The sequence below is a fragment of the Mus musculus genome, chromosome X, assembly GCF_000001635.26.
Source record: "Mus musculus strain C57BL/6J chromosome X, GRCm38.p6 C57BL/6J".
Classification (NCBI taxonomy): Eukaryota; Metazoa; Chordata; class Mammalia; order Rodentia; family Muridae; genus Mus; species Mus musculus.
Genome location: NC_000086.7, coordinates 152658957 through 152685380, shown reverse-complemented (window position 1 = coordinate 152685380; position 26424 = coordinate 152658957). Strand labels below are relative to the sequence as shown.

Sequence of the window (26424 nt, the reverse complement as noted above, 5' to 3'; positions counted from 1 at the left end):
GCCCATGTTCTGGTTATGTCCATCATGTTGCTCACCTTTGTTATTACTTGTAGAAGACCTGTGACTCTCAGAGGTGTCTGTCCTACCCTTGGCTATGTTTTGAGGATGCCCTGTTTATCAGGGCTGACTACTTGACCTAGGAAAATATACTTTTGGTTTCTCACCAAAGGGCAGGGAGAGGTTATATCGGTAGAACTATAGATGGCTGCCCAGTAGATCACAGAGAGTGAATAAATGTCATTTTTTCTTACACTTGTCTCATCAAGTTTGCTAGTACTAATCTCTTGATTGTCTTTTGGGAAGGAAACAAACACACTTCTTACCATATAAAACCTCTGTTTTCTAAAAAAAAGTTTCACTTTGCATTTTGTTTGTTTTGCATCATCTGCTTCATTTATGCAAGGAAAGTGTTCATGTTATGAGAACTGCCTAGTGTGTCTCCCTCCTACTCTCTTGATATTTGCTCTTCCCCCAGTGCTTAAATATTTTCCTGTCTTTGCCACTCAAGATACTTGTATAACCCAACCCTTACAAAAAACTCTTTAGAATAGATTCCAGTGAAGTGAATTTTATATAGCCTTTTCATTGTAGTTAAATTCAAAACTTTTTAATTTAATGAAGTTGTATTGTTAATGCTTTTATTAGTGTGATTATGAAATGTCTGACTAACTCAGTTGTGGCACATGCCTGTAATTCCAGTTCTCAGAGGCAAGAAGAGCAAGAGTTCCAGGCTAGCATAGAGTGCATAAGGTGACACTTTGAAAAATACAAACTAACTAAACTAACTAAATAAATAACTTAGGCCCTTTTGCCTATGAGACTTCTAGTATTCTTTCAGGTAGAATAGTTGTTATCATGGTTTGGATAAAGGGATGGCAAGTATCTGGCCTCCATTATGGAAAATGGCTGTATTACTTTGTTGGTATATATTTGCTTGTCTGTAGCTGTAGTGAAATGACAGAAACACAATGACAACAAAATCCATAAAAACAAAGTATACAGTTGTTTCTTGAGCATCTTCTCTAGCTTCAGTTTCTAAGCACAATCAAATATAAATGTTCATCTATTGTCATTATTACTATTTTCAGTTTCTAGAACTGAGTGGAATTGGGGGCTTCCTGAATACTAGGCAAGCACTCTACTCCTGAGCCACATCTCAGGTCTTCAGGTTTATAAAAGTTAAGGATAGGGGCTGGAGAGATAGCTCAGTGGTTAAGAGCACTGACTGCTCTTCCAGAGGTCCTGAGTTCAATTCCCTGCAACCACATGGTGGCTCACAACCATCCGTAATGAGATCTGGCGCCCTCTTCTGGAGTGTCTGAAGGCAGCTACAGTGTACTTACATATAATAATAATAATAATAATAATAATAATAATAATAATAATAATAATAATAGCTAAGGATAGAGAGGGTGTTTTTGTAGTTTGGTGCTTTTCCAAAGAAAAGGACCATCCATCCTCATTGATCTGATGTATAATAAAACAGGTGGCAATTTCCCCACAGCTACTTAGCACTTATGGATGTAGAGTGACCAAATATGTGAGATATTATTTAATAGTTCTCCAACTATGGAAAACATTGGAAAGAGTGTAAATCAACAGATTTACTTTGAAAATGCCATCTAATTAATTTTTTTTCATTTTAAGACAGGGTCTCAGGTGTCCCACATTGGCTATAAAGTCAGTATGTACAGCCTAAGGATGACCTTGTACTCCTAGTCCTCCTGCCTCTATTTAAGTGTTGCGATTGCACATTTGTGCCACCAGAACTTGTTGACAAGTGTTATTTAATCAGAATAGCATTTGACTATTCACATTCATCCTGCAGCAGTTGGCTGTTTCCTCCACCTCCAGACAGAGTCTTGTTTTATTGTCCAGGCTGCCCGTAACCATGCTGTCCTCCTGCCTTAACCTCTCAGGTGCATCAATTATAGGTGTATACCACCATAAACAGTATGCCTACTATTCTTTGTAGTCAACAGACTTAGTGATAGATTTCATGAAAGTCATTTATTTTTATTTTATAATAGAGTTCTTATCCCAAGGCCAAGGTTCAATTCAACATTTTTTTGCTACATGATGATGCTAATATCAGTCTCTTAGGTTGCCTTTCTATGTGTTATGTATCTTTTGTATATATCATATCTATTTCTTGGTCCTTTTTTAGAACCTTCTGAATTCTCAACGTTTTATCTGTGGATACTGAACATTACCAGAAGCTCTAAAAAGGAGATTTCTGTTTTGAGACAGAATGGATGAACGTGCTCTTATTTTTTATTTTATTTTTATTTTTTGGATATTTTCTTTATTTACATTTTAAATGTTTTCCCCTTTCCAGGTCTCTTCTTCAGAAGCCCCCTATATCATCCCCCCTCCCGCTTCCTCTATGAGGGTACTCCCCCCCACCCCACTGCAGTCTTCCAGCCCTGGCATTACAGTACACTGGGGCATCAAACAACCTCAGGCCCAAGGGCCTCTCCTCCCACTGATGTCCAACAAGGTCATCCTCTGCCACATATGCAGCCAGAGCCATGAGTCTCTCCATGTGTATTCTTTGGTTGGTGGTCCAGTCCCCAGGAGCTCCTGGGGGTCGCGCCTATTGACACGGTTGCTCCATCCATGGGGCTGCAAACCCCCTCAGCTCCTTCAGTACCTTCTCCAACCCCTCCATTGGGGACCCCGAGCTCTGGTAGGGAACACCCACCACTGTATTTGTCGTGCTCTGGCAGAGCCCCTCAGGAGACAGCCATATCAGGCTTCTGTCAGCAAGCACTTTCTGGCATCCACAGTAGTATCCAGGTTTGGTTACTGTATATGGGATGGATCCCCAGGTGGGGCATTATCTGGATGGCCTTCCCTTCAGTCTCTGCCCCACACTTTGTCTCTGTATATCCTCTCATGGGTATTTTGTTCACCCTTCTATGAAGCACTCAATGAAGCATTCACATTTTGGTCTTCCTTCTTGGGCTTCATGTGGTCTGTGAATTGAATCTTGGGTATTTTGAACTTTGGGGCTAATATCCACTTATCAGTGAGTGTATACCATGTGTGTTCTTTTGTGACTGAGTTACCTCACTCAGGATGATATTTTCAAGTTCCATCCATTTGCCTAAGAATTTCATGAAGTCATTGTTTTTAATAGCTGAGTAGTACTCCATTGTGTAAATGTACCACATTTTCTGTATCCATTCCTCTGTTGAGGAACATCTGGGTTCTTTCCAGCTTCTGGCTATTATAAATAAGGCTGCTATGAACATAGTGGAGCATGTGTCCTTCTTACCAGTTGGGGCATCTTCTGGATATATGCCCAGGAGAGGTATTGCTGGATCCTCCGGTAGTACTATGTCCAATTTTCTGAGGAACCGCCAGACTGATTTCCAGAGTGGTTGTACAAGCCTGCAATCCCATCAACAATGGAGGAGTGTTCCTCTTTCTCCACATCCTCGCCAGCATCTGCTGTACCCTGAATTTTTGATCTTAGCCATTCTGACTGGTGTGAGATGGAATCTCAGGGTTGTTTTGATTTGCATTTCTCTGATGATTAAGGATGCTGAGCATTTCTTTAGATGCTTCTCAGTCATTCAAGTTTCTTCAGTTGAGAATTCTGTTTTGCTCTGTACCCCATTTTTTAAAAGGGTTATTTGGTTCTCTGGAGTCTAAATTCTTGAGTTCTATATATATATATATATTGGATATTAGTCCTCTTTCATATGTGAGATTGGTAAAGATCTTTTCCCAATCTGTTGGTTGCTGTTTTGTCTTATTGACAGTGTCCTTTGCTTTATAGAAGCTTTGCGATTTTACGAGGTTCCATTTGTTGATTCTTGATCTTACAGCACAAGCCATTGGTGTTCTGTTCAGGAACTTTTCCCCTGTGCCCATGTGTTTGAGACATGTCCCCACTTTCTCTTCTATTAGATTCAGTGCATCTGGTTTTATGTGGAGGTCCTTGATCCACTTGGACTTGAGCTTTGTACAAGGAGATAAGAATGGATCAATTTTCATTCTTCTAAATGTTGAACGCCAGTTGAATCAGCACCATTTGTTGAAAATGCTGTCTTTTTTCTACTGGATGGTTTTAGCTCCTTTGTCAAAGATCAAGTGACCATAGGTGTGTGGGTTCATTTCTGGGTCTTCAATTCTATTCCATTGATCTACCTGCCTGTCTCTGTACCAATACCATGCAGTTTTTATCACTATTGCTCTGTAATACGGCTTGATGTCAGGGATGGTGATTCTTCCAGAAGTTCTTTTATTGTTGAGAATAGTTTTCCCTACCCTGGGTTTTTTGTTTTTCCCAATGAATTTGAGAATTGTTCTTTCCAACTCTATGAGGAATTGAGTTGGAATTTTGATGGGGATTGCATTGAATCTGTAGATTGCTTTCAGCAGGATAGCCATTTTCACTATATTAATCCTGCCAATCCATGAGCATGGGAGATCTTTCCATCTTCTGAGATCTTCAATTTCTTTCTTCAGAAACTTGAAGTTCTTGTCATACAGATCCTTGACTTATATTGTTTGTGATTGTTGTGAAGGATGTCATTTCCCTAATTTTTTTGTTTTTGTTTTTGGTTTTTGTTTTTGTTTTTGGAGACAGGGTTTCTCTGTATAGCCCTGGCTGTCCTGGAACTCACTCTGTAGACCAGGCTGGCCTGGAACTCAGAAATCCACCTGCCTCTGTCTCCCTAGTGCTGGGATCGAAGGTGTGCGCCACCACTGCCCAGCTTCCTAATTTCTTTCTCAGCCTGTTTATCCTTTGTGTAGAGGAAGGCTACTGATTTGTTTGCGCTAAATTTATATTCGGCCACTTTGCTGAAGTTGTTTATCAGATGTAGGAGTTCTCTGGTGAAGTATAGGATCATATCATCTGCAAATAGTGATATTTTGACTTCTTCCTTTCCAATTTGTATCCCTTTGACCTCCTTTTGTTCTCTAATTTCTCTAGCTATAACTTCAAGTACTATGTTGAATAGATATGGAGAGAGGGTGCTTTCTATTGTTTGTGAAGAATTAGGAGTATGTGCAATTGCAAAAGGCCAGCTCAATTCTACTCTTCTCCTACCTTGGGCTTTCCAGAAGCATCCTGCTCAGTTGTGCTGTAAGACTTGTCCCTTTGGGATCTTTTTACAGCCACCCCCAGCCCTGGCCCCCTGACCAGAAGGTTTCCCACTGGCTCGTCTCTAGTCACTGAGACTACCACGGTATTTTCAGTGCATTTTCCTTTTGCCCTTTGCAGGGATTTTCCAACCTCTACCTCCTTTTCTCTTTGCTGACAGGAACTAGGTAAGATTCCTTTTGTAAAGGTCCTGGATTGGGGTGGGGGTGGGGGTGGGGCACCGTTTCCCTAAGACTCCTTCCCTCTAACCTTGGAGGACCCATCATACATCCATCCTCATGGGTTTCTTGGGAAATGATCTCCATAATCAGCTGTAGCTCAGACATGCTGATTCTGTGGCTACTTTTTTTTTTTTTTTGAAGAAAGGGGTCTTGCTCTGTAGAAAAGGCTCACCTCAAACTTGTGGGAATCCTTCTGCCTTCACTACCTCAGGACTAGGATCATAGATGTGAATCACTATACCTTATTTTGTGTCTTTGTTCTTATATATAAGACTCATTCGCCCTGCTGTTACTCCTTAGGGCTATTTATAGTAGTTACATTAATGGCTGCACATTTGAATGTCTTTTGTTTCTTAGCCAACATTATCTGTTCATTGAAGTGAGGCCAGGGAGTTGTACTGGAGTCCTTTTAAATGCTGCTTGATGTGTTAGGCAGCTGAAATATCATGTGTTATTGATCGCAAGTGGTTTGGGTATGGAGTGGAGAGGATAAAGAGCTAGCCTTTCTTTTCTTTCCAGTACTAGTAAAAGGTTGTGACAAAAGATAAGAAAAATGATAGTTTATTTGGGTCTGCTTCAAAAGTGGGTATGGTGTGAGTTTATTCTGTGACATTCTTTCAGCAGTGGGAAGAGTGACACTAGAAGCAGCTTCCTTGCTCTGGCCAGGGCTGAGATAAGAGACTGTACTGGCTGGGAAAAGAGCAACTGTGAAGCTTTCATCCTTTGACTGCATCTGTTATTGCTGAAGATTGGCCTTTGATGGCTTCTATCATTTTCATCTGCTGAGTGTATCAAGACATTTGTATCTTTCCTGAATTCTTCTAATGTATAAAAGCAGGGGCTCTCACTCTGGTCCCAAAGGACCAGATCTTATCAGGCACCATGCTCTCATTCACAGCATGACATCTCTGCAGCACTGCCTAGGAAAGAATGTACTGTTCTGTTAACTTCCCACAGTGCCGTTAAACAGTCAACATTTCTTTCTTTTCCTTTCTTCTATTTATTGTTTTGTATAGCTTGTAGCTGCCTTTGTCTCACCTATGTTCCCATAAGTAGCCCCAGTAAACTCACTGGTGCACTAAGCTGGACTTGGGTAGAATTATTTTTGGTTTGTCATCAGTGTCCTGGGGTGAATAGATATTTGCTCATGTATTCCCAGAAACCGTCAATCACAAACACGCTTTCTCTTGCTTTTCCACTGCCACTCTAGGATTCACAGCTGTGTTCCATCTCAGGTGCACTTGGTATGACTGACTTAGGTTGGTATTTTCATCTAACAGCTGGCTCAGCAATTGAAGTACAGCTCCACGGCTTTGTCTTCAGGACAGACAGCATTTTCCCTCTTGAAGTTACCACTCACTAATTAGAGCATCTGTGGCCCATGTTTTATGAGCCCATTCAGTTGAGAGCATCCCGGAAAGCAGAACTTACTGGAATGATGTTAACCACTTGGCTGGTGTGTTGCTTGCAAGTTAAGTGACCATATATTATAAAAGATATGTTAGAGCATTTTTGATGATAACATTGTTGAATCTACTAAAAAGTAGTTAGGTCTGAGAGTACAGGCATGTAACCCCACCACTCAGGAAAATCTAGAATTTGTAGCCAGCCTGGGATACATGGCAAGTTCCAAGACCCAGTCTGGGATACACAGTATGGCCCTTTCTCAAAAAAATAGAAAAATAAAAAGATAAGGCGTTGCTCCTAAGAACCTTTCTAAACAGATTCACTTTCCCCTTATCCTTTCTTTTCTACTACCTCTGGAGGGTGGTGGGCTAAAAGGGAGGTTAAAGTGTTTAAGAACCACCATTAACAATAGGTTTTGAAAAAATTAAGTTACAAGGTAGAAACTGACTCAGAGAGAGAGAGAGAGAGAGAGAGTTATTTTAGAGGCTTAATAAGAAAAGGAAGGAAGTGCACAGGTGAGAGCCAGTGTCCACTCTGCATGAAGGTACTTCTTAACTTGTTTGAAAAACTGGAAGTGTGGGTAAATTGCCAGGATCCAGCTAAATTCCATCTCCCTTACCCTGGACCTTCTGAAAGCATCCTGCCTTCTGTGAGTCTTGCCAGGGGTGGGATGTGTTGGCTTTGTATATCTCTCCAAAGGCTGTGGGCTCTCCCACTGCTGCTTTTGAAGTCACTGAGGCCCAAGTATTTCTAGCACATTTCTACGTTGCCCATTTAATGAAGTAAGGCCTTTGTAAACTTTGCGTCTTATGTCATAGATGCTCTAAAACACCAAGCATCCTTCTTCCTTCACTCTCAATATGTGGAAACAGCCTCCTAACCTCCTTGGTCACTTTCAAGGTAAGGGAATGTTCTGAGCTATTTCCTCAGGCATCCAGGAATTTGAACAGCCACTTACTCCTTACCACTTGCAGAACTAATTGGGGCAGGACCACCAGACACAGCTTGTATTTGGGGAGGAGGTACAGCCTCACTATCTTCTAAATAGTTACAAAAATAACCCAATTCACATATGATTGTTTATTTTTTGAGGAGAGTGAAGGATTCTGTATTTCCTGTGAATAAAGAAAAATTCATTAAAATACTCATGCTAATAATTAAAAGAATATAACAGAAGCTGGGAATTCTGGTGTTCAATCACAATTTTGATTGTAGGTTGCACAGCAAATTCCAGTTTATCCCAGGCTATGAGAGACTGTCCTCCTCCCCCTCCTCATTTTTTTTTATCACTCTATGCCAGTTTTTGTACTGGTAAGATAAAACCCATTCTTTCAAAAGAAATGTATCCAGTATTGGGCTGGGGACTTGGTTTAGTGTGTAATACACTTGCCATACAAGCATGAACACCTGTGTTTGGTTCTCCAGGATCTATGTAAACCCAGATGCAATAGCACATCCTTATAATACAAGTGCTCCTACAGCAAAATGGTAGGTTGAGACTGGAGAATTCCTAGAAGCTCACGGGCCAGCTAGCATATCATATGGGGAGACAATTAAAAGACCCTGTCTCAAACAAGAAGGCAAGTAAGCTCTGATATCCAAGGTTGTCTCTGAACTATACACATATATTGACTGCAGCATGTGTGCCTGCATGTATATACACAAACCTGTACTCACATGCCAACACATAGGTGCATGCACACACACAAAGACCGTTTCCAAGTTGGACATGAATTTTTTTTTAATGAAGTAAAATCAGTTTGTTTTGTACATTTAAGGCAGTTGATTTCAGGAAAAGTTACTAGAGTATCAACAGTAATATCTTTCTTGTTCTTTGCATGACCTAGACTCTGGGAACAAACTCGTTACTATTAGGCACTTCAGGCTGTTTGTTTCTTCTGCTGTGGCATACACTGGGTTATATCTGTGTCCTATACCCATATTACTAGAGACGACTGGTTTTAAGTCCATGCATGGGGGGGAAACAGGAGAGCCTAATTTCTAAGTGGATTTCAAACGTTCTTATCACCTGAGAATGGGTAGAACTAGTGGGGGCCAGTAGGTGGCATCAGAGAACACACCATCTCTTCAGAATTGTGAATGACAAGCCAACTAGCCTCTAGATGCTATCTGTTTCTTATTAATACAACCCCAGCTGTTTCTCAGCATCTGAAATGCTAACAAGCCTGATGTCCTTGATTCTAAAATGTGGTCATGGTGTACTAGTAAATTTAGAGGATATGGAAGCAATCACTCGCACTTTAGGAAATGTTACTGTCCCTGGTAGGCATTGGAACCTTCAGTGATTGCATATAGGAGTATAACTCTTTTCTCTATATCTTCGTTTGTTTATTTTTTAAAAACAGCCCCAGTAAACATAGGAACCTTAAGTCTCCTTGACACGCCCACTATTCTAGTAATCTTCAGTTACCCTTCTTACTCTTTGTCTTCATTGGTTTATTTAAGAGTCCCAGTAAGATCTCAGCTGCCGACTATATATCGAAATCGATGCATCTATCTGTGCATTGGCTTTTAAATATCAATAGTGTATTATCAGTGTGTGTGTGTTTGCATGTATGATGTGTATGTGAACTGTGTAGTTGTGGAGGCCGAAGGAAAACCTTGAGACATCAGTGTTCTTCCATCTTAATGTGGCTTCTGGGGATGGAACTCAGGGTCTCAGGCTTGTGTGGCAAGTGCCTTTTTCCAGTTGAGCCACATTGCTAGCCCTGTGTATTTTCTTTTTAAGAACCTTCAGAGGCTGACGAGATGGCTCAGTGGTTAAGAGCACTGACTGTTCTTCCAAAGGTTCTGAGTTCAAATCCCAGCAACCACATGGTGTCTCACAACCACCCATAATGAAATCTGATGTCCTTGTCTAGTGTGTCTGAAGACAGATACAGTGTACCTATTTATAATAATAAATAAATCTTTTAAAAAAAGAAAGAAAAATAATAACCTTTGGGATTTTTCATGGCCTCACAGAACATAGTGCATTATTTGTACACACTTTTCAAAGATATATTTCTGTCTTACTTTTCTTAGTCTAGTCCATCTGCCTTGGAGAACTTCTAGCTACCTTGCACACAAACATCCTCCTAGATGTGGTGGAGAGCCCTCTTCCATAGTATCAGGCTCTGGTCCTTTTATGCTAACTAATGGCTCTTACTAGGCTTTCTTCAGAGGAAACATTCTAAAACAGCCAGGAAGAAGTTACAGGCTTCCCACAACCATGCTCAAATTCCCTAGAATGTTATTTCTTCCCATTCTGCTACCTTTATTAAATCAAAAAGTGGGGTCTAATACAGTGAACTCAGGCTTGCTGAGAACTTACTATGTAGCCCACGCTAGGTTCCTACTTATACCAGTCCTCCTGCCTCAGCTTCCTGAGCGCTGGTTTGTAGGCAAGAGTTCATACACCTGACTCCATTTTGTTGCTTGCTGGTTACCCTAATCAGGCTCACACTAAAGGGGAAGGAGCACAACTAATGGGAAGGTAGCAGAGATGGTACAGCCACTTTAAATCTATTACACATTTTGTTTAAAAAAAGCTACTATTTTAGAATTTGCTTACTAATAGTAGTTGTCCTAGACATTGCTTTCCCATGGCCTCAGCTAGTATCTCAAGGCATTCTAGTATGGAGGTGCAAATAGTGTTATCATAGTTGAGGCATTTTCTTTCCTTAGCCATATTTTTCCTTCCCTCTGCCCTCATGTTCTGTCAATCTAGTTCCTTTTTCTTACCAGTTAACTGAAAAGAGAGATGAAAAAAAGCTACAGATACTATACCATAGGAAAACCCTGCAGAATAAAGTGTACGTGGTTAGAGCCTTACTTCTGAAGGTTTTGAGAAATTCTATGAGGTACATTCCTGATTTTGTAATTCTTTACATCTGAGGTGTGATAGTTATTATCTTCTTTCTCTAGTACCTGTAAAATGAACATGAAGTCAACATTTTTTGGCGCTTTGCATACTTATTAAGACTATTGGTCTTGCAAACTCTATATGCCTCAGTACAGGGGAATGCCAGGGCCAAGAAGTGGGGTTTGGGGGACTTTTGGGGTAGCATCGGAAATGTAAATGAAGAAAATACCTAATTTTAAAAAATAATAAAATTAAAAAAAAAGACTATACAAGTCATTAGAAGGTTTGTGTTATAGTGATTTTTGGTTTTATCTTAGAAAGTATTCTTTATTATATAACACTCTTCAATATTTTTGCCTGTGGGAAAAAATGTCTAGTCTGTTATTTACCTAAAGCTGTTCTGTGTGATCTTTTGACACCCTTGACTGGCTCAAAAACTGTCTTTAATTGGAGCTTTGAGAGGTAAGGGTAGCTTCATGCAGTGACTTTGGAGTTGAAGGGACTTGGGTTGGATCTCCATGTTTGTGATATTCTGCTGCAGGTATTTTTGTTGTTCTTTTGGGGGTACTGGGGATCAGTCCCAAGGCCTCATACATAATCTGTCTTTAAAAAACACAGAGAACAGTAACAACAAAACAAAATAAGAGCTGGAGATGCAGCTCAGTTGGTAGAATGTTTGCCTAGTATATAGAAAAGTCTTGAGTTCTATCACCAACACTGCATAAAACTGGGCGTAGAGGTGCTCCTGAGAATTCAGGGGGGAGAGGCAGGAGGATCAGAAGTTCAAGGCTAGCCCTGGGTATATTAGACATTGTTTCAAAAATGCTTATAACATTTCTAACTGACAACAACCTTATCCATTTATGGAGGAATAAATTAAAAAGACTAAGGGTGGTTTTAGAGCCTATGATTCCCACTCTGTATCATGGCAGTTTGGTCATTAGCAGCCATCTGAAGTAATGTGCATGCCCATATATAGTAGAAAGCAGCTGTAAGCCATGTGTTTTGGGTGGCAGCAGATACCATTAGTTCCCTTTGTTGGGTCCTGCTGTTGTCCTGGACAGGAAGAAGTGTGTGAAGTCCCTTTCTTTGTATTCTTTTCCAGGAAAAGTGATCCAAGTTGGAGGCCCCACTCCTGGCACGCTACCAAGTACTTTGATGTCCACCCTGAGCCAGCAGCCTCACTGTTTCTGAACACCAGCGGTTCCCCTTCCTGGAAGAGCCAGCACCAGGCTAGGTAGGTACTCTTTCCCGGAGACCAAACACCATGTAAGTATGACATTCTGTGAGTACTCAGAAATTCCCTTAAGTTTTGGGATTTGACTTCAGAACAGTCAAGGCTACTGATCCTCAATTAGGGTTTGAACTGAATATTTCACTGAGCACAGAAACATCTGATAATAGAAAACAAACAAACAAATAAATAAATAAATAAATAAATAAAGTGGTAAGACAAAGAACGAACAAGCTTTTCTCTCTCTCTTGTGTTTCTTGAGGAAGCTTCAGTTTTTATTCTTGTGGAATCCTTTGAGACTGTCAAGTGTGATATCACGGAGTTGGATTCTGAATCTAGCAGGTGGGGTTCCCGTTATAACTCTGTCTTCTCAGCCATCATCTTCTTTCAAAGATATTTTGATGGATTGGCAAGCAGGTGATGTTTATGGGGAGGGTTTACTATGTCTACATCTAGTCTTCAGTACTCTACAAATGTTATTGATTAGATGTCTCACGTATTCTGATGGAAGGATGACAGTAATGATGGCTGGTATGGTTTTGGCATGTGTTTATTGTGCATGAGTATATCATCATGGCTGTATGAATTGTTTTTCCCCTGTATGCATTTGTGCCTGTGTATGGCTGTGTGTGTGTGGCTAAATGTATTTGTGCACGTATGCATCTGTGTTATGTATGTATGTATATATGTATATATGCACATGCAGTCCAGTATGCATATATAATATACAAGTATGAGTGTACAAGTATAATTTATATATATGTTTATATACACATGTGGATATCTATGTGTGTTTGGAAATAATATTAGTTTCTTATACATTTCTATTACATTTTGTTATATATTAGTTTTACTTTTTTAAAAAAAACTTTAGTTTTAATCTTTTTTTTTAAAGATTTATTTTATTTATATGAGCACACCGTAGCTGTTTCCAGGCACACCAGAAGAGGGCATCAGATCAGATGGTTGTGAGCCACCATGTGGTTGGTGGGATTTGAACTCAGGACCTTTGGAAGAACAGTCAGTGCTCTTAACCACTGAACCATCTCTCCAGCCCTGCACCCCCCCTTTAAAGATTTATTTATTTATTTATTTATTTATTTATTTATTTATTATATCTGAGAACACTGTAGCTGTCTTCAGACACCCCAGAAGAGGGCATCAGATTTCATTATGGATGATTGTAAGCCACCATGTGGTTGCTGGGATTTGAATGCAGGACCTTCAGAAGAGCAGTCAGTGCTCTTAACTGCTGAGCCATCTTTCCAGTCCTAGTTTTACTTTTTGAGGCAGGGTCTCATACGGATCAGACTGGACACAAACTATGCAGTTTAGACTAGCCTTGGACTTGATCTTCCTGTCTCTTTAACTCCCAAGTACTAGGATTATAGGCATGAGCTATCACATTGTTTCCAAATTTTCTCTTAATTTTTAAAAATTATTTATTTACTTTTAGAAAACATTTTATTTTTATCACTTTCTAACAATGTGTCTCTGTGTGTGAGAGTGTGATTTTGGTATATAAGTGTGGTACCTGCAGAAGCTTGAAGGTTTTAGAACCTTGGAGGTAAAGATACAGACATTTGTAAAAGTTCCTCTGTAAGAGTAGTAAGTGTCTTAAGTGCCAACCCACTTCTCTAGCCAGCCCTCTGATTATATTTTCTAGCATACAAAATAATAGTATGCTTTATGGCATTTTAGTACACATATAGTTTTGTACTTTGCTCATATTGAGTTTTAGTTACTACCCATTTTTTCCATCCCAGTAGCCCTTTCTCCGCCCCACCCCTACACTTTCATTCTGCATAGGAGAAAACATGTACCTCCCACTCCTCCTCATCTTTCTAACTTGCTCATCCTCCTTATTTCTGAGATGAGGTCTCACTATATATGTTCTGGTTAGTCTTGTAATTGCTAAATAGACTTGACTGTCGAACTACAGGCCATCTTCCTGCCTAAGCCTTTCAGGTACTAGGATCACAGGTGTCCACCACCACATCTAGTTCCCTTCTCTCCATCCCCAAATAGGGATGGAACCCAGAGCTGTTTGCATACTAGGCACATGTTCTACCAATGTTATATCCTCAGCTCAGCAACTCTTCTTCTTCTAACCATCTCAGATTTCATTGAGGCTGTTAGTTAACGCCTCTCTGATAACAGATTGCAGAGTAAGCACTTATGTGACGTGAAGGAAGTACTTCTCAAATGCATAATATTTACAGCAACAAGACTGGATAGTATTTATTTTGAAAAACCACAGATTCTAAACTGAGCAAAAAAAGGGTGAAAATGTGTTTCATATTTCCTCATTGGAGTGCCTTGAACGTAATAGAATCTTCCACTTACCAGCTTAACCAGTCACCCCATTAGAGAAGCATCTATGCTAGCCACATCTATGTATAAACTGGGCTTTGTGCTATTTGTATCTGGATGAATTTATGGTAATGAATAATCTGGAACATATTCTATTCATTAAGGATTCAGTCTGTCCTTAAAGAAAATGCTATCAAAGCCAAGTGGTTATCTGTCACCCTCAGGCGACTTAGCCAGGTCTGTCTCCTATCTTTACCCTGCTTGCCATTTTCTCTCTTATCCTTACTCTCCCCTAACATAATATAGCCACACTTTTCTTTCTTGAAGCATGGAAAGTCAAGCTTTAAGGAAAACATTTAGCATCCTGTAAGTAGTTTTGCCAGTAAGAGACTTACAGTCATATATGCACAGTGACTGTTCTGTGGAATAATTACTTACTCAGCCAATTACTTACTCTGTTTTAGACACAGTACTGACTAAGAATGTGTGGTTTGAGTGTGCATGTGCAGCCAAAATGAGACTGAAAAGTTTAAATCCTTCATCTGGACAGAGAAGCACATGATTCTGCTGCTAAAGCCTATTGCTTCTTGTCTCAGTCAGAATTTACGAATGAACTGTTGATAATTAAATATTTGAGAATGGAAATTTCCTGAAATTTCTCTTGTAATTCTAAAGCATCTCATTTGATGCTTCCTTAAGATGAACTGTGTGCACTACAGCCTGTGTTATAAGGAGCTATTTTCCCTGGCTCTGTTAGTGTTCAACTTGGCTATTGTAACACAAGATGTAGAAAGAAGAGCATGGCTGTGTTGCTATAAAACTTTATACATTGAAATTTGAACTTTATATAATTATCTTATGTAAGTCAAGAGAAATATTCCTGTTTTCTTTTCCTTCAGCTATTCAAAAATATATAAATGGGTTCATGCATAGTCCCTACTTTCTCCTCTAGCAGATTTAGGGTATTAGGGCTTATTGTTGAGGTTCTTGGTCCATTTAGAATTGAGTTTTATGTAGGGTAAGAAATAAGACTCTAGTTTCATTCTTCTAGCTATCCAGCAGTACTCTTTGGTGAAGATACAATCTTTTCTCCATTAGATTTGTTGGCCTTTTTTCTCACTAATTAGGTGGCTGTTGTAGTATGAGTAGATATGTGGGTCCTTGGTCCTATTCCATTGATAAATGTGTCTGCTTTTATATCAGTATTGTGGTGTGTTTTGGTTACTATATCTCTGTTCCACAAGTTGAAAGCTGGGATAGTGATGACCTCAACATTTTTGTTGTTCAAGATTATTTTAACTATCCTGGGTGTTTGTATTTTCCTGTGAAACTTAAGATTGTTTTTTCAATTTCTGTGAAGAATTGTGTTGGAATTTGTGTGGGGGTTTGTAAATTGCTGTTGGCAGACTGACCATTTTCAGTATTCATCCTACCAATCCGTGAGCATAGGCAGCCATCGCATCTTCTGATGCCCTTTTCAATTTCATTCTGCATTGTCTTAAAGTTCTTATGGTACAAGTCTTCCAGTTCTTAGATTTATTTTAAGGGTTTTTATTTTTTTTAATTAGATACTTTCTTTATTTACATTTCAAATGTTACCCCCTTTCCTGGTTTCCCCTCAGAAAACCCACTATTCCCTCCAACCTCCCCCTACTCACGAACCCACCCACTCTCTTTTCCTGGTCCTGGCATTCAACTACACTGGGTCATTGAGCCTTCACAGGACCAAGGGTCTCTCCTCCCATTGATGACCTACAAGGCCATCCTCTGCTACATATGAGGCTGGAGCCATGGGTCCCTCCATGTGTACTCTTTGGTTGGTGGCTTAGTCCCTGGAAGCTCTGGGGATATTGGTTGGTTCATATTGTTGTTCCTCCTATGGGACTGCAAACTCCTTCAGCTCCTTGGGTCCTTTCTCTAGCTCCTCCATTGGGGTCCCAGTGCTCAGTCCAATGGCGGGCTGAGAGCACCCACCCCTGTATTTGTCAGGTACTGGCAGAGCTTCTCAGGAGATAGCTATATCAGGCTCCTGTCAGCAAGCACTTGTTGACATCCACAATAGTGTCTGGGTTTGGGGACAGTATATGGGATGGATCTCCAGGAGGTGCAGTCTCTGGATGTCCTTTCCTTCAGTCTCTGCGCCACACTTTGACTCCATGCTTCCTCCTGAGGGTATTTTGTTCTCCATTCTAAGAAGCACTGAAGCATCCTCATTTTGGTCTTCCTTCTTCTTGAGCTTTGTGTGGTCTGTGAATTGTATCTTGGGTACTCCAAGCTTCTAGGCTAATATCTACTTATCAGTGAGTGCATACCATGTGTGTTATTTTGTGATTGGGTTACCACACTCAGGATGATATTTTCTAGTTCCATCTATTTGCCTAAGAATTTCATAAATTCATTATTTTTAACAGTACTCCATTGTGTAAATGTGCCACATTTTCTGTATCCATTCCTCTGTTGAGGGACATCTGGGTTCTTTCCAGCTTCTGGCTATTATAAATAAGGCTGCTATGAACATAGTGGAGCATGTGTCCTTATTACATGATGGAGCATCTTCTGTGTATATGCCCAGGAGTGGTATTGCGGGATCCTCAGGTAGTACTATGCCCAATTTTTTGAGGAACCACCAAGCTGGTTTCCAGAGTGGTTGTACCAGCTTGCAATCCTACCAGCAATGGAGGAGTGTTCCTCTTTTTCAGACATCCTTGGCAGCATCAGCCATTCTGACTGGTGTGAGGTCACGGCAGTTTTGATTTGCATTTCACTGCTGACTAAGGATGTTGAACATTTCTTTAGGTGCTTCTCAGCCATTTGATATTCCTCAGTTGAGAATTCTTTGTTTAGCTCTGTACTCTATTTTTAAAAGAGTTATTTGGTTCTCTTTTCTATTTTTAAAAGAGTTATTTGGTTCTCTGAAGTCTAAATTCTTGCATTTTTTTTTATATTGGATATTAGCCGCCTATCAGATTTAGGATTGGTAAAGATCTTTTCCCAATCTGTTGGTTGCTGTTTTGTCCTATTGACAATGTCCTTTGCCTTATAGAAGCTTAGCAATTTTATGAGGTCCTATTGGTCAATTCTTGATCTTACAGTACAAGCCATTGGTGTTCTGTTCAGGAACTTTTCCCCTGTGCCCATGTGTTTGAGACATTTTCCCACTTTCTCTTCTATTAGGTTCAGTGCATCTGGTTTTATGTGGAGGTCCTTGATCCAATTGGACTTGAACTTTGTACAAGGAGATAAGAATGGATCAATTTGCATTCTTCTACAGGTTGACCACCAGTTGTGCCAGCACCATTTGTTGAAAATGCTGTCTTTTTTCTACTGGATTGTTTTAGCTCCCTTGTCAAAGATCAAGTGACCATAGGTGTGTGGATTCATTTCTGGGTCTTCAATTCTATTCCATTGATCTACCTGCCTGTCACTGTACCAGTACCATGCAGTTTTTATCACTATTGCTCTGTAATACGGCTTGATGTCAGGGATGGTGATTCTTCCAGAAGTTCTTTTATTGTTGTGAATAGTTTTTCCTATCCTGGGTTTTTCGTTATTCCAAATGAATCTGAGAATTGCTCTTTCTAACTCTATGAGGAATTGAGTTGGAATTTTGACGGGGATTGCATTGAATCTGTAGATTGCTTTTGGCAGGATAGCCATTTTTACTATATTAATCCTGCCAATCCATGAGCATGGGAGATCTTTCCATCTCCTGAGATCTTCTCTTTCTTTCTTCAGAGACTTGAAGTTCTTGTCATACAGATCTGTTACTTGCTTAGAGTCACACCAAGGAATTTTATATTATTTGTGACTATTGTGAAGGGTGGTGTTTCCCTAATTTTTTTTCAGCCTGTTTATCCTTTGTGTAGAGGAAGACCACTGATTTGTTTGATTTAATTTTATATCCAGCCACTTTGCTGAAGTTGTTTATCACCTGTAGAGTTGTCTGGTGATTTTGGGGTCACTTAAGTAACTATCTTATCATCTGCAAATACTTATATTTTGACTTCTTCCTTTCCAACTTGTATCCCTTTGGCCTCCTCTTGTTGTCTAAATGCTTTGGCTAGGATTTCGAGTACTACATTGAATAGTTAGGGAGACAGTGTGCAGCCTTGTCTAGTCCCTGATTTTAGTGGGATTGCTTCAAGTTTCACTCCATTTAGTTTGATGTTAACTCCGGGTTTGCTGTAGATTGCTTTTACTATGTTTAGGTATTGGCCTTGAATTCCTGATCTTTCTAAGACTTTTATCATGAAGGGGTGTTGGATTTTGTCAAATGCTTTCTCAGCATCTAACAAGATGATCATGTGATTTTTTTCCCTTTGAGTTTGTTTATATAATGTATTACATTGATGGATTTCCGTATATTGAATCAAACCTGCGTCCCTGGGATGCAGCCTACTTGATCATGATGGATGCTCATTTTGATGTGTTCTTGTGAGGATTTTATTGAGTATTTTTGCATTGGTATTCAAAGGGAAATTGGTCTGAAGTTCTCTTTCTTTGTTGGTTCTTTTGTGGTTTAGGTATCAGAGAAATTGTGGCTTCATAGAATGAATTGGCTAGTGTTCCTTCTGCCTCTATTTTCTGGAATAGTTTGAAGAGTATTTGTATTAGGTCTTCTTTGAAGGTCTGATAGAACTCTGCACGAAACCCATCAGATCCTGTGCTTTTATTGTTTGGGAGACTATTAATGAGTGTTTCTATTTCTTTAGGGTAATGAGACTGTTTAGATCATTAATCTGATCCTGATTTAACTTTGGTACCTGGTATTTGTCTAGAAAATTGTCCATTTCATCCAGGTTTTCCAGTTTTGTTGAGTATAAACTTTTTGTAGTACGATCTGATGATTTTTTTTTTATTTCCTCAGTTTCTTTTGTTATGTCTCCATTTTCATTTCTGCTTTTGTGAATTAGAATACTGTCTCTGTGCCTTCTGGTTAGTCTGGCTAAAGGTTTATCTATCGTGTTGGTTTTCTCAAAGAACCAGCTCCTGGTTTGGTTGATTCTTTGTATAGTTCTTTTTGTTTCCACTTGATTGATTTCAGCCCTGAGTTTAATTATTTCCTGCTGTCTACTCCTCTTGGGTGTATTTGCTTCTTTTTGTTCTAGAGCTTTCAGATGTGCTGTCAAGCTGCTAGTATAAGCTCTCTCCATTTTCTTTTGGGGGCACTCAGAGCTATAAGTTTTCCTCTTAGCACTGCTTTCATTGTGTCCCGTAAGTTTGGGCATGTTGTATCTTCATTTTCATTAAACTCTAAAAAGTCTTTATTTCTTCCTTGACCAGGTTATCATTAGGTTGAGCATTGTTCAGCTTCCAAGTGTATGTATGTATTCCATTGTTTTTATTGGTATTGAAGACCAGCCTTAGTCCATGGTGATCTGATAGGATGCATAGGATTATTTCACTCGTCTTGTATCTGTTGAAGCCTGTTCGATGACTGACTATATGGCCAGTTTTGGAAAAGGTACCGTGAGGTGTTGTGAAGAAGGTACATTCTTTTGTTTTAGGATAAAATGTTCTGTAGATATTTGTTAAATCATTTGGTTTATAACTTCTCTTACCTTCACTGTGTCCCTGTTTAGTTTCTGTTTCCATGATTTGTCCAATGATGAGAGTGGGGTGTTGAAGTCTCCCACTATTATTGTGTGAGGTGCAATGTGTGCTTTGAGCTTTACTAAAGTTTCTTTAATGAATGTGGCTGCCCTTGCATTTGGAGCATGTTCAGAATTGAGAGTTGATCTTGGTAGGTTTGACCTTTGATGTGTATAAAAGGAGGATTCCTTGTCATTGAGGTCCAATGTGTAGTTTGAGCTTTGGTAAAATTTCTTTTATGAATGTGGGTGCCCTTGCATTAGGAGCATAGATGTTTGAAATTGAGAGTTCATCTTGGTAGATTTTTCCTTTTACAGTATGAAGTGCCCCACCTTGTCTTTTTTGATAACTTTGCGTTGGAAGTTGATTTTGTTCGATATTAGAATGGCTACTCCAGCTTGTTTATTGGACCATTTGCTTGGAGAATTGTTTTCCAGCATTTTACACCAAGGTAGTGTCTCTTTGTCACTGAGGTGCATTTCCTGTATGCAACAAAATGCTGGGTCCAGTTTATGTATTCAGTGTGTTAGTCTATGTCTTTTTATTGGGGAGTTGAGTCCATTGATATTAAGAGATATTAAGGGAAAGTGATTGTTGCTTCCTGATATTTTTGCTGTTAGAAGTAGGATTATGTTTATGTGACTATCTTCTTTTTGGTTTGTTAAAAGAAGATTATTTTATTCTTTTTCTAGGGTATAGTTTCCGTCCTTGTGTTGGAGTTTTCTATTTATTATCCTTTGTAGGGCTGGATTTGTGGAAAGATATTGTGTAAATTTGGTTTTGTCATGGAATATTTTGGTTTTTCCATGTATGGTAATTGAGAGTTTTGTTGGGTAGAGTAGCCTTGGCGGACATTTGTGTTCTCTTAGAGTCTGTATGACATCTGCCCAGGATCTTCTGGCTTTCATAGTCTCTAGCGAGAAGTCTGTTATAATTCTGATAATTCTACCTTCATATGTTACTTGACCTTTTTCCCTGACTGCTTTTAATATTCTTTCTTTGTTTTGTGTATTCGGTGTTTTGATTATTATGTTACAGGAGAAATTTCTTTACTGGTCCATTTTATTTGGTGTTCTATCGGCTTCTTGTATGTTCATGGGCATCTCTTTCTTTAGGTTAGCGAAGTTTTCATGTATAGTTTTGTTGACGAGAGTTATGGGCCTTTTGAGTTAGGAATCTTCACTCTCTTCTATACCTATTATCCTTAGGTTTGGTCTTCTCCTTGTGTCCTGGATTTCCTGGATGGTTTGCCTTAGGATCTTTTTGCATTTTTTTTTACTGTTGTGTCAATGTTTTCTATGGTATCTTCTGCACCTGAGATTCTCTCTTCTATCTCTTGTATTCTGTTGGTGATGCTTGCATCTATGACTCCTGATTTCTTTCCTAGGTTTTCTATCTCCAGAGTTATCTCCCTTTGTGATTTCTTTATTGTTTCTACTTCTATTTTTAGATTATGAATGGTTTTGTTCAATTCCTTCACCTGTTTGGTTGTATTTTCCTGTAATTCTTTAAGGGATTTTTGTGTTTCCACTTTAAGGGTTCCTACCTGTTTACCTGTGTTCTTCTGTATTTCTTTAAGGGAGTTATTCATGTCCTTCTTAAAGTCCTCTATCATCATCATGATAGAGTATGATTTTAAGTCAGAATCTTGTTTTTTCCGGTGTATTGGTGTATCCAGGATTTGCTTTTGTGGGAGACCTGTTTTTTGATGATGCCAAGTATCCATGGTTTCTGTCGGTATGGTTCTTGCGCTTGCCTTTCGCCATCTGTTTATCTCTGATGTTAGGTGTTCTTGCTTTCTCTGGCTGGAGTTTGTCCCTCCTGTGGGCCTTTATGCCTGTATCAGCATTCCTAGGAGACCAGCTCTCTCCCGGCTGAACTTGTGTATGGAGGGCTGTGGAACAGCCCTAGCTCTGAGTGCAGATGGTGACCTGAAGGATCCTGTCCCAGTCGCTCCACTGTTCCTGTGCAATGTGTGCTCCTTGCTGGTCCTGCCTTGGACAGTTATTGGAGAGAAAGTGGCTATCTAACCTCTGAGCCCTGGAGTGAAAGTACTCCTGGGAGATAAGCTCTCTCCTTGCTGTGGAACAGCCCAAGCTCAGGGTGCAGATGGTGACTTGAAGGATGTTACCCAGCCCAGCTGCTCCACAGTTCCCGGGCCCTGTGAGCTCCTGGCGGGCCCCTGCTCCAGACAGTTATTGGAGAGAAAGTCGAGATCTCACCTCTTGGTCCAGGAGTAAGAGCACTCCTGGGAGAACAGCTCTCTTCTGGCAAGACCTGTACACAGCGGGCTGTGGAACAGCTTCAGCTCCCCATTTAAGGTTTTTTTGTTTGTTTGTTTGTTTTGTTTTGTTTTGCTTTGTTTTGAATACTGTTATAAATGGAATTATTTCTCCAATTTCTTAGTACATGTTAGCTGTTTGTATATGGGAAGGCTATTGATTTTTATATGTTAATTTTATATTTTGATACTTAGTAAAGCACATATCAACTATAGGAGTTTTTGTGGAGTCTTTAGGGTCTTTATGTATAAAGTCATCTGCACATAAGGTTACTTTGACTTCTTCCTTTCTTATTTGTATCCCTTATATCTCCTTCTAGCTAAGGCTTTAAGTGCTAGACTGGACAGAGTAGGGCAAAGTAGATGCCCTGTCTTATTCCTGAGTTTTTCTCTGTTTGGGAAGATGTTGGCTATGGGCTTGCCTTTATTATATATCCCCTGTGTTCCCAGACTCTCCAAGACTTTTGTCAAGAATGAATGTTGAATTTTGTCAAAGATCTCTGCATCTAATGAGAGAGAGAGATGTCATGTGGTCTCTATTTTTGAGTCGGTCTATGTAGTGGATTATGTTTAATAAATTATGCATGTTGAACCATCCCTGCATCTTTGGGATGAAGGTGACATGGTCATGGTAGATAATCTTTTTATTGTTAGGTTTTTTTTTTAATTTGGTTTGTAAGTATTTTTATTGAACTTTTCCATCATGTTCCTGCAGAAATAATTTTCTTCTTTTGTTGAGTCTTTGTCCAGTTTTAGTATCAGGGTAATACTGGCTTCATAAAAATAATTTGAGAATATCTTTGCTATGGAACAATTTGAGGAATATTGATGTTTCTTCTTTGAAGTTTTGATAGAATTCTGTACTGAATCCTTCTAGCCCTGGATTTTTAAGTTAGATTTTGTGGTTGTTTTTGTTTTTCAAGATAGGGTCTCACTACACAGTCCCGGCTGTCCTGAAACTTGCTCATGAGACTAGGCTGGCCTCAACCTCACATCCTCCTACCTCTGCCACATGTTGAGATTAAAGGTATGTGCTATCATGCCCAGCTAAGTTGGAAGAGTTTTAATTGTGTCAACATTATCAGGTGTTATTTCTGTTTAAATTATTTCATGAGATGGCTCAGTGGGTAAAAGTGCCTGCAGTGCAAGGTGACTTGAGCTCAATTCCTAGAATCCAGAGAAAGGCAGAAGGAAAGAAACAAGTCCATAAACATTGTTCTCTGACATTCTACACATGTGCCATGACACATGCTTGCATGCACACACATCATGTATATATGCACACATAATAAAAAATAACTGTAAGAACCATTCTTAGTTTATGAGCTGTCATTTTCCAGTCTCTGCTCTTAACCAATGAAGGACCGTGGAAATGTTATTTCAGGCACTGCCTGCATCACTGTGGGCATTAGTTTAAGAAAATGTGGTAGCATTGAAAAGGATTTTTAAAAGTCACTCAGTAGTTTGACAGCCTTTTTAGTGTGCCCTCAGAAATGCCCTCTTCTCCCAGTTCCCAGTCAGTTACTGTTAAGTGTCCTCCTCCTCAGAAGAGGACCAGCTGTACTCACAATGCTATTATCTTCAGACCTTGCTCTTTGCAAACCTTTCTTTGTGCTTTTTCTCCTTGTAGTTCTTCCTCTCATGATTTATCTGGCTCATGGGAGCATACAAGCCTACAGCGCACTTCTGACCACTTCAGCTCCATGGGCAGCATAGACAGCCTCGACCACAGCTCCCAACTCTACCCATCTGGACACCTCTCATCTGCCAAGTCCAATAGCAGCATTGACCACCTGGGAGGCCACAGCAAGCGAGACTCAGCTTACGGCTCCTTTTCCACATGCTCCAGCACCCCTGACCACACCTTGCCCAAGGCTGATGCCTCTTCCACTGAGAACATTCTCTATAAAGTTGGCCTTTGGGAGGCCTCCAGACCAGGCAGCAGCCGACAAAGCCAGTCTACAGGTGATCCTCAGGGACTGCAGGACAGGCCATCATGTTTCATACCTAGGGTTCCTGGTAACAGTAGTAAAAGTCCAAGGCCGGAGGATAATGTTGAACCCAAAATAGCCACTCATGGGAGATCCAATTTTGGGCCTGTGTGGTATGTTCCTGACAAGAAAAAAGCCCCTTCTCCCCCACCTCTTGGACTTCCTTTGCGCAGTGATAGCTTTTCTGTGGCAGCCAGGGGCCATGAAAAAGCCCGGGGCCCTCCATTCTCAGACTTGGCCAGTATGCAGCACTTTATCACCCTGCCCCATGTGCAACCCCGGGGGGACCATAGAATGGAAACTACAGATCGTCAGTGGAAGCTCACACACCTAAGCAGTGGAAAAGAAATAGGAAATGTGGGTTACCAGTCAGAAGGCCACCTGGATTGCCGTTGGCTATGCTCTGATGATAGAGCAGGTAGGCCCTCAGGGCCTCCGGGCAGGCTCCAGTTCTCCGATGTGCACTTTCTGAAGTCTTACCACGGGAGCCAGCACCAACAGCAGTGCAGTGACGAGAGCCCAAGGGCCCCCTCATCACCAAGGGAACTGCTTCATATAACTCCTGGTGGCGGTCTGCAAGAGCCTCCTGAACCATCTCAGGATGACAACCCTACTCAGGTGAGGTGGCCTGGTTCTGCTCACCAGAAGCTAGATGACAGAGGGCGGAGCCACTATTTTCCTGGGTCCCTCAGGCAGCCTGTACAGGGGAGTGCCCAGGTTGTGATACCCCGAGGTGACTATTGGCATTCAGATACAACTCCTGTGGACCTTGAATATCCTCTCTTACGCCCAGTAGGACAGAGGACCTACCTACAGCAGCATGAGGAGACTCCGGCCTCTCATGAAAAAGAGGGGTATCACCAGCTAAATGCAGGGATTGAAGGCTGCTGCTCTGGAATCCAAGAGCCTCCTAGAGCCAGCCGCACTGTGAGAACTGGTCTGCAGTGTCCTAGCAATGACTTCAAATTAGTGGATGGAGAGAGTGGGAGAATTTCTCGTCAGAGGACACCCATGCTGCATTCTCTGACCCAAGATGGTACATGGAGACCCGGGAACAGCAAGGATTGTGGAAATGATAAGCCACCACTGTTTGATGCCCAGGTGGGTAAACCCACACGGAGGAGTGACCGTTTTGCCACAACACTGAGGAATGAGATCCAAATGCGTAGAGCAAAGCTGCAGAAGAGCAAAAGTACAGTGACACTAGCTGGAGACAGTGAAGCTGAAGATTGTGCTGGAGACTGGAGAGCTGATGTGGGGGCTGTCCCAGAAGGTTCCTTCCCCAGCACCTATAAAGAGCACCTGAAGGAGGCCCAGACACGTGTTCTGAAGGCCACCTCTTTCCAACGCCGAGATTTAGATCCCACCCCAGCAGATCAGTATTCAGGACCATCAGAACACAGGACTTTTGACCACAGTGCCTCATCTTCTTTATCTTCTTTCCCTGGGGAGCCAGACTCTGCCCCACGCTTCTGTGAGACAGGTCTGGCCAAGGCACCCTCTTCTGGAGTTGGTGTACCCCACGTTCTTCGAATTGGAGGCCGGAAACGGTTCACAGCAGAGCAGAAACTAAAGTCCTATTCTGAGCCAGAGAAAATAAATGAAGTGGGGCTCTCAGGGGACCACCGTCCTCATCCTACTGTCAGGACACCTGAGGATACAGTGGGTACATTTGCTGACAGGTGGAAGTTTTTTGAGGAAACAAGCAAATCTCTTCTCCAGAAGGCAGGCCATAGGCAAGTTCACTGTGGGCTCCCTAGAGAGAAGGCTGAGAGGCCACAGACAGGGCACCATGAATGTGAGAGTACAGAGCCCTGGTTCCAGAAGAGGTCACTGGCCACCTCCTGCGGAGAGATCCTCAGTGATAGAAAAGTAGAAAAGGCCTCAGAGAAATTGAACCCACCCAGAAGGCTTGGAACCTTCGCAGAATATCAAGCATCTTGGAAGGAACAGAAGAAACCTCTGGAAGCCAGGAGTTCTGGACGATACCATTCAGCAGATGATATTCTGGATGCTGGTCTAGATCAGCAGCAGAGGCCACAGTACATTCATGAGCGGTCTCGTTCATCACCGTCCACAGATCACTACTCACAGGTATGCAGTGTATAATAAGCCACTACTTAGCTTGCACTGAGCACCACTTTAAGATTCTTAGGGCATATACAACATATATGATGGCTCACTAAGATGCGAGAGTATCATTTCTAGTTTGAAAGATGAGGGGATGAAATGGCATCCAGCACTATCATTTTAAGTGCCATATTTGTGCAGAAACATCTCTTTATTTCCAGCTCTCTCTTCCCTAACTTATACTTCATCATCTTTGTACCTAATTAGTTTGTATCTAGTCTCATGTTCAGCAAATAACTCTAGGTGCTGGGAGACTATAGGAAGCAGTCAC

General features: G+C 40.8%; 1 protein-coding gene across 3 annotated transcripts in view; it reads left to right on the top strand.

Annotated features, from left to right (window-relative positions):
- The window catches only part of Shroom2 (shroom family member 2), a 161280-nt gene that overhangs the window by 85408 nt on the left and 49448 nt on the right, over positions 1 to 26424 (top strand). For all 3 annotated transcript variants that reach the window (NM_001290684.1, NM_172441.3, XM_006528683.4), the window contains exons 3-4: positions 11718 to 11849; positions 23663 to 26117. In NM_001290684.1, the coding sequence (NP_001277613.1) occupies positions 11718 to 11849; positions 23663 to 26117 (2587 nt within the window). The remainder of the gene's footprint in view (positions 1 to 11717; positions 11850 to 23662; positions 26118 to 26424) is intronic.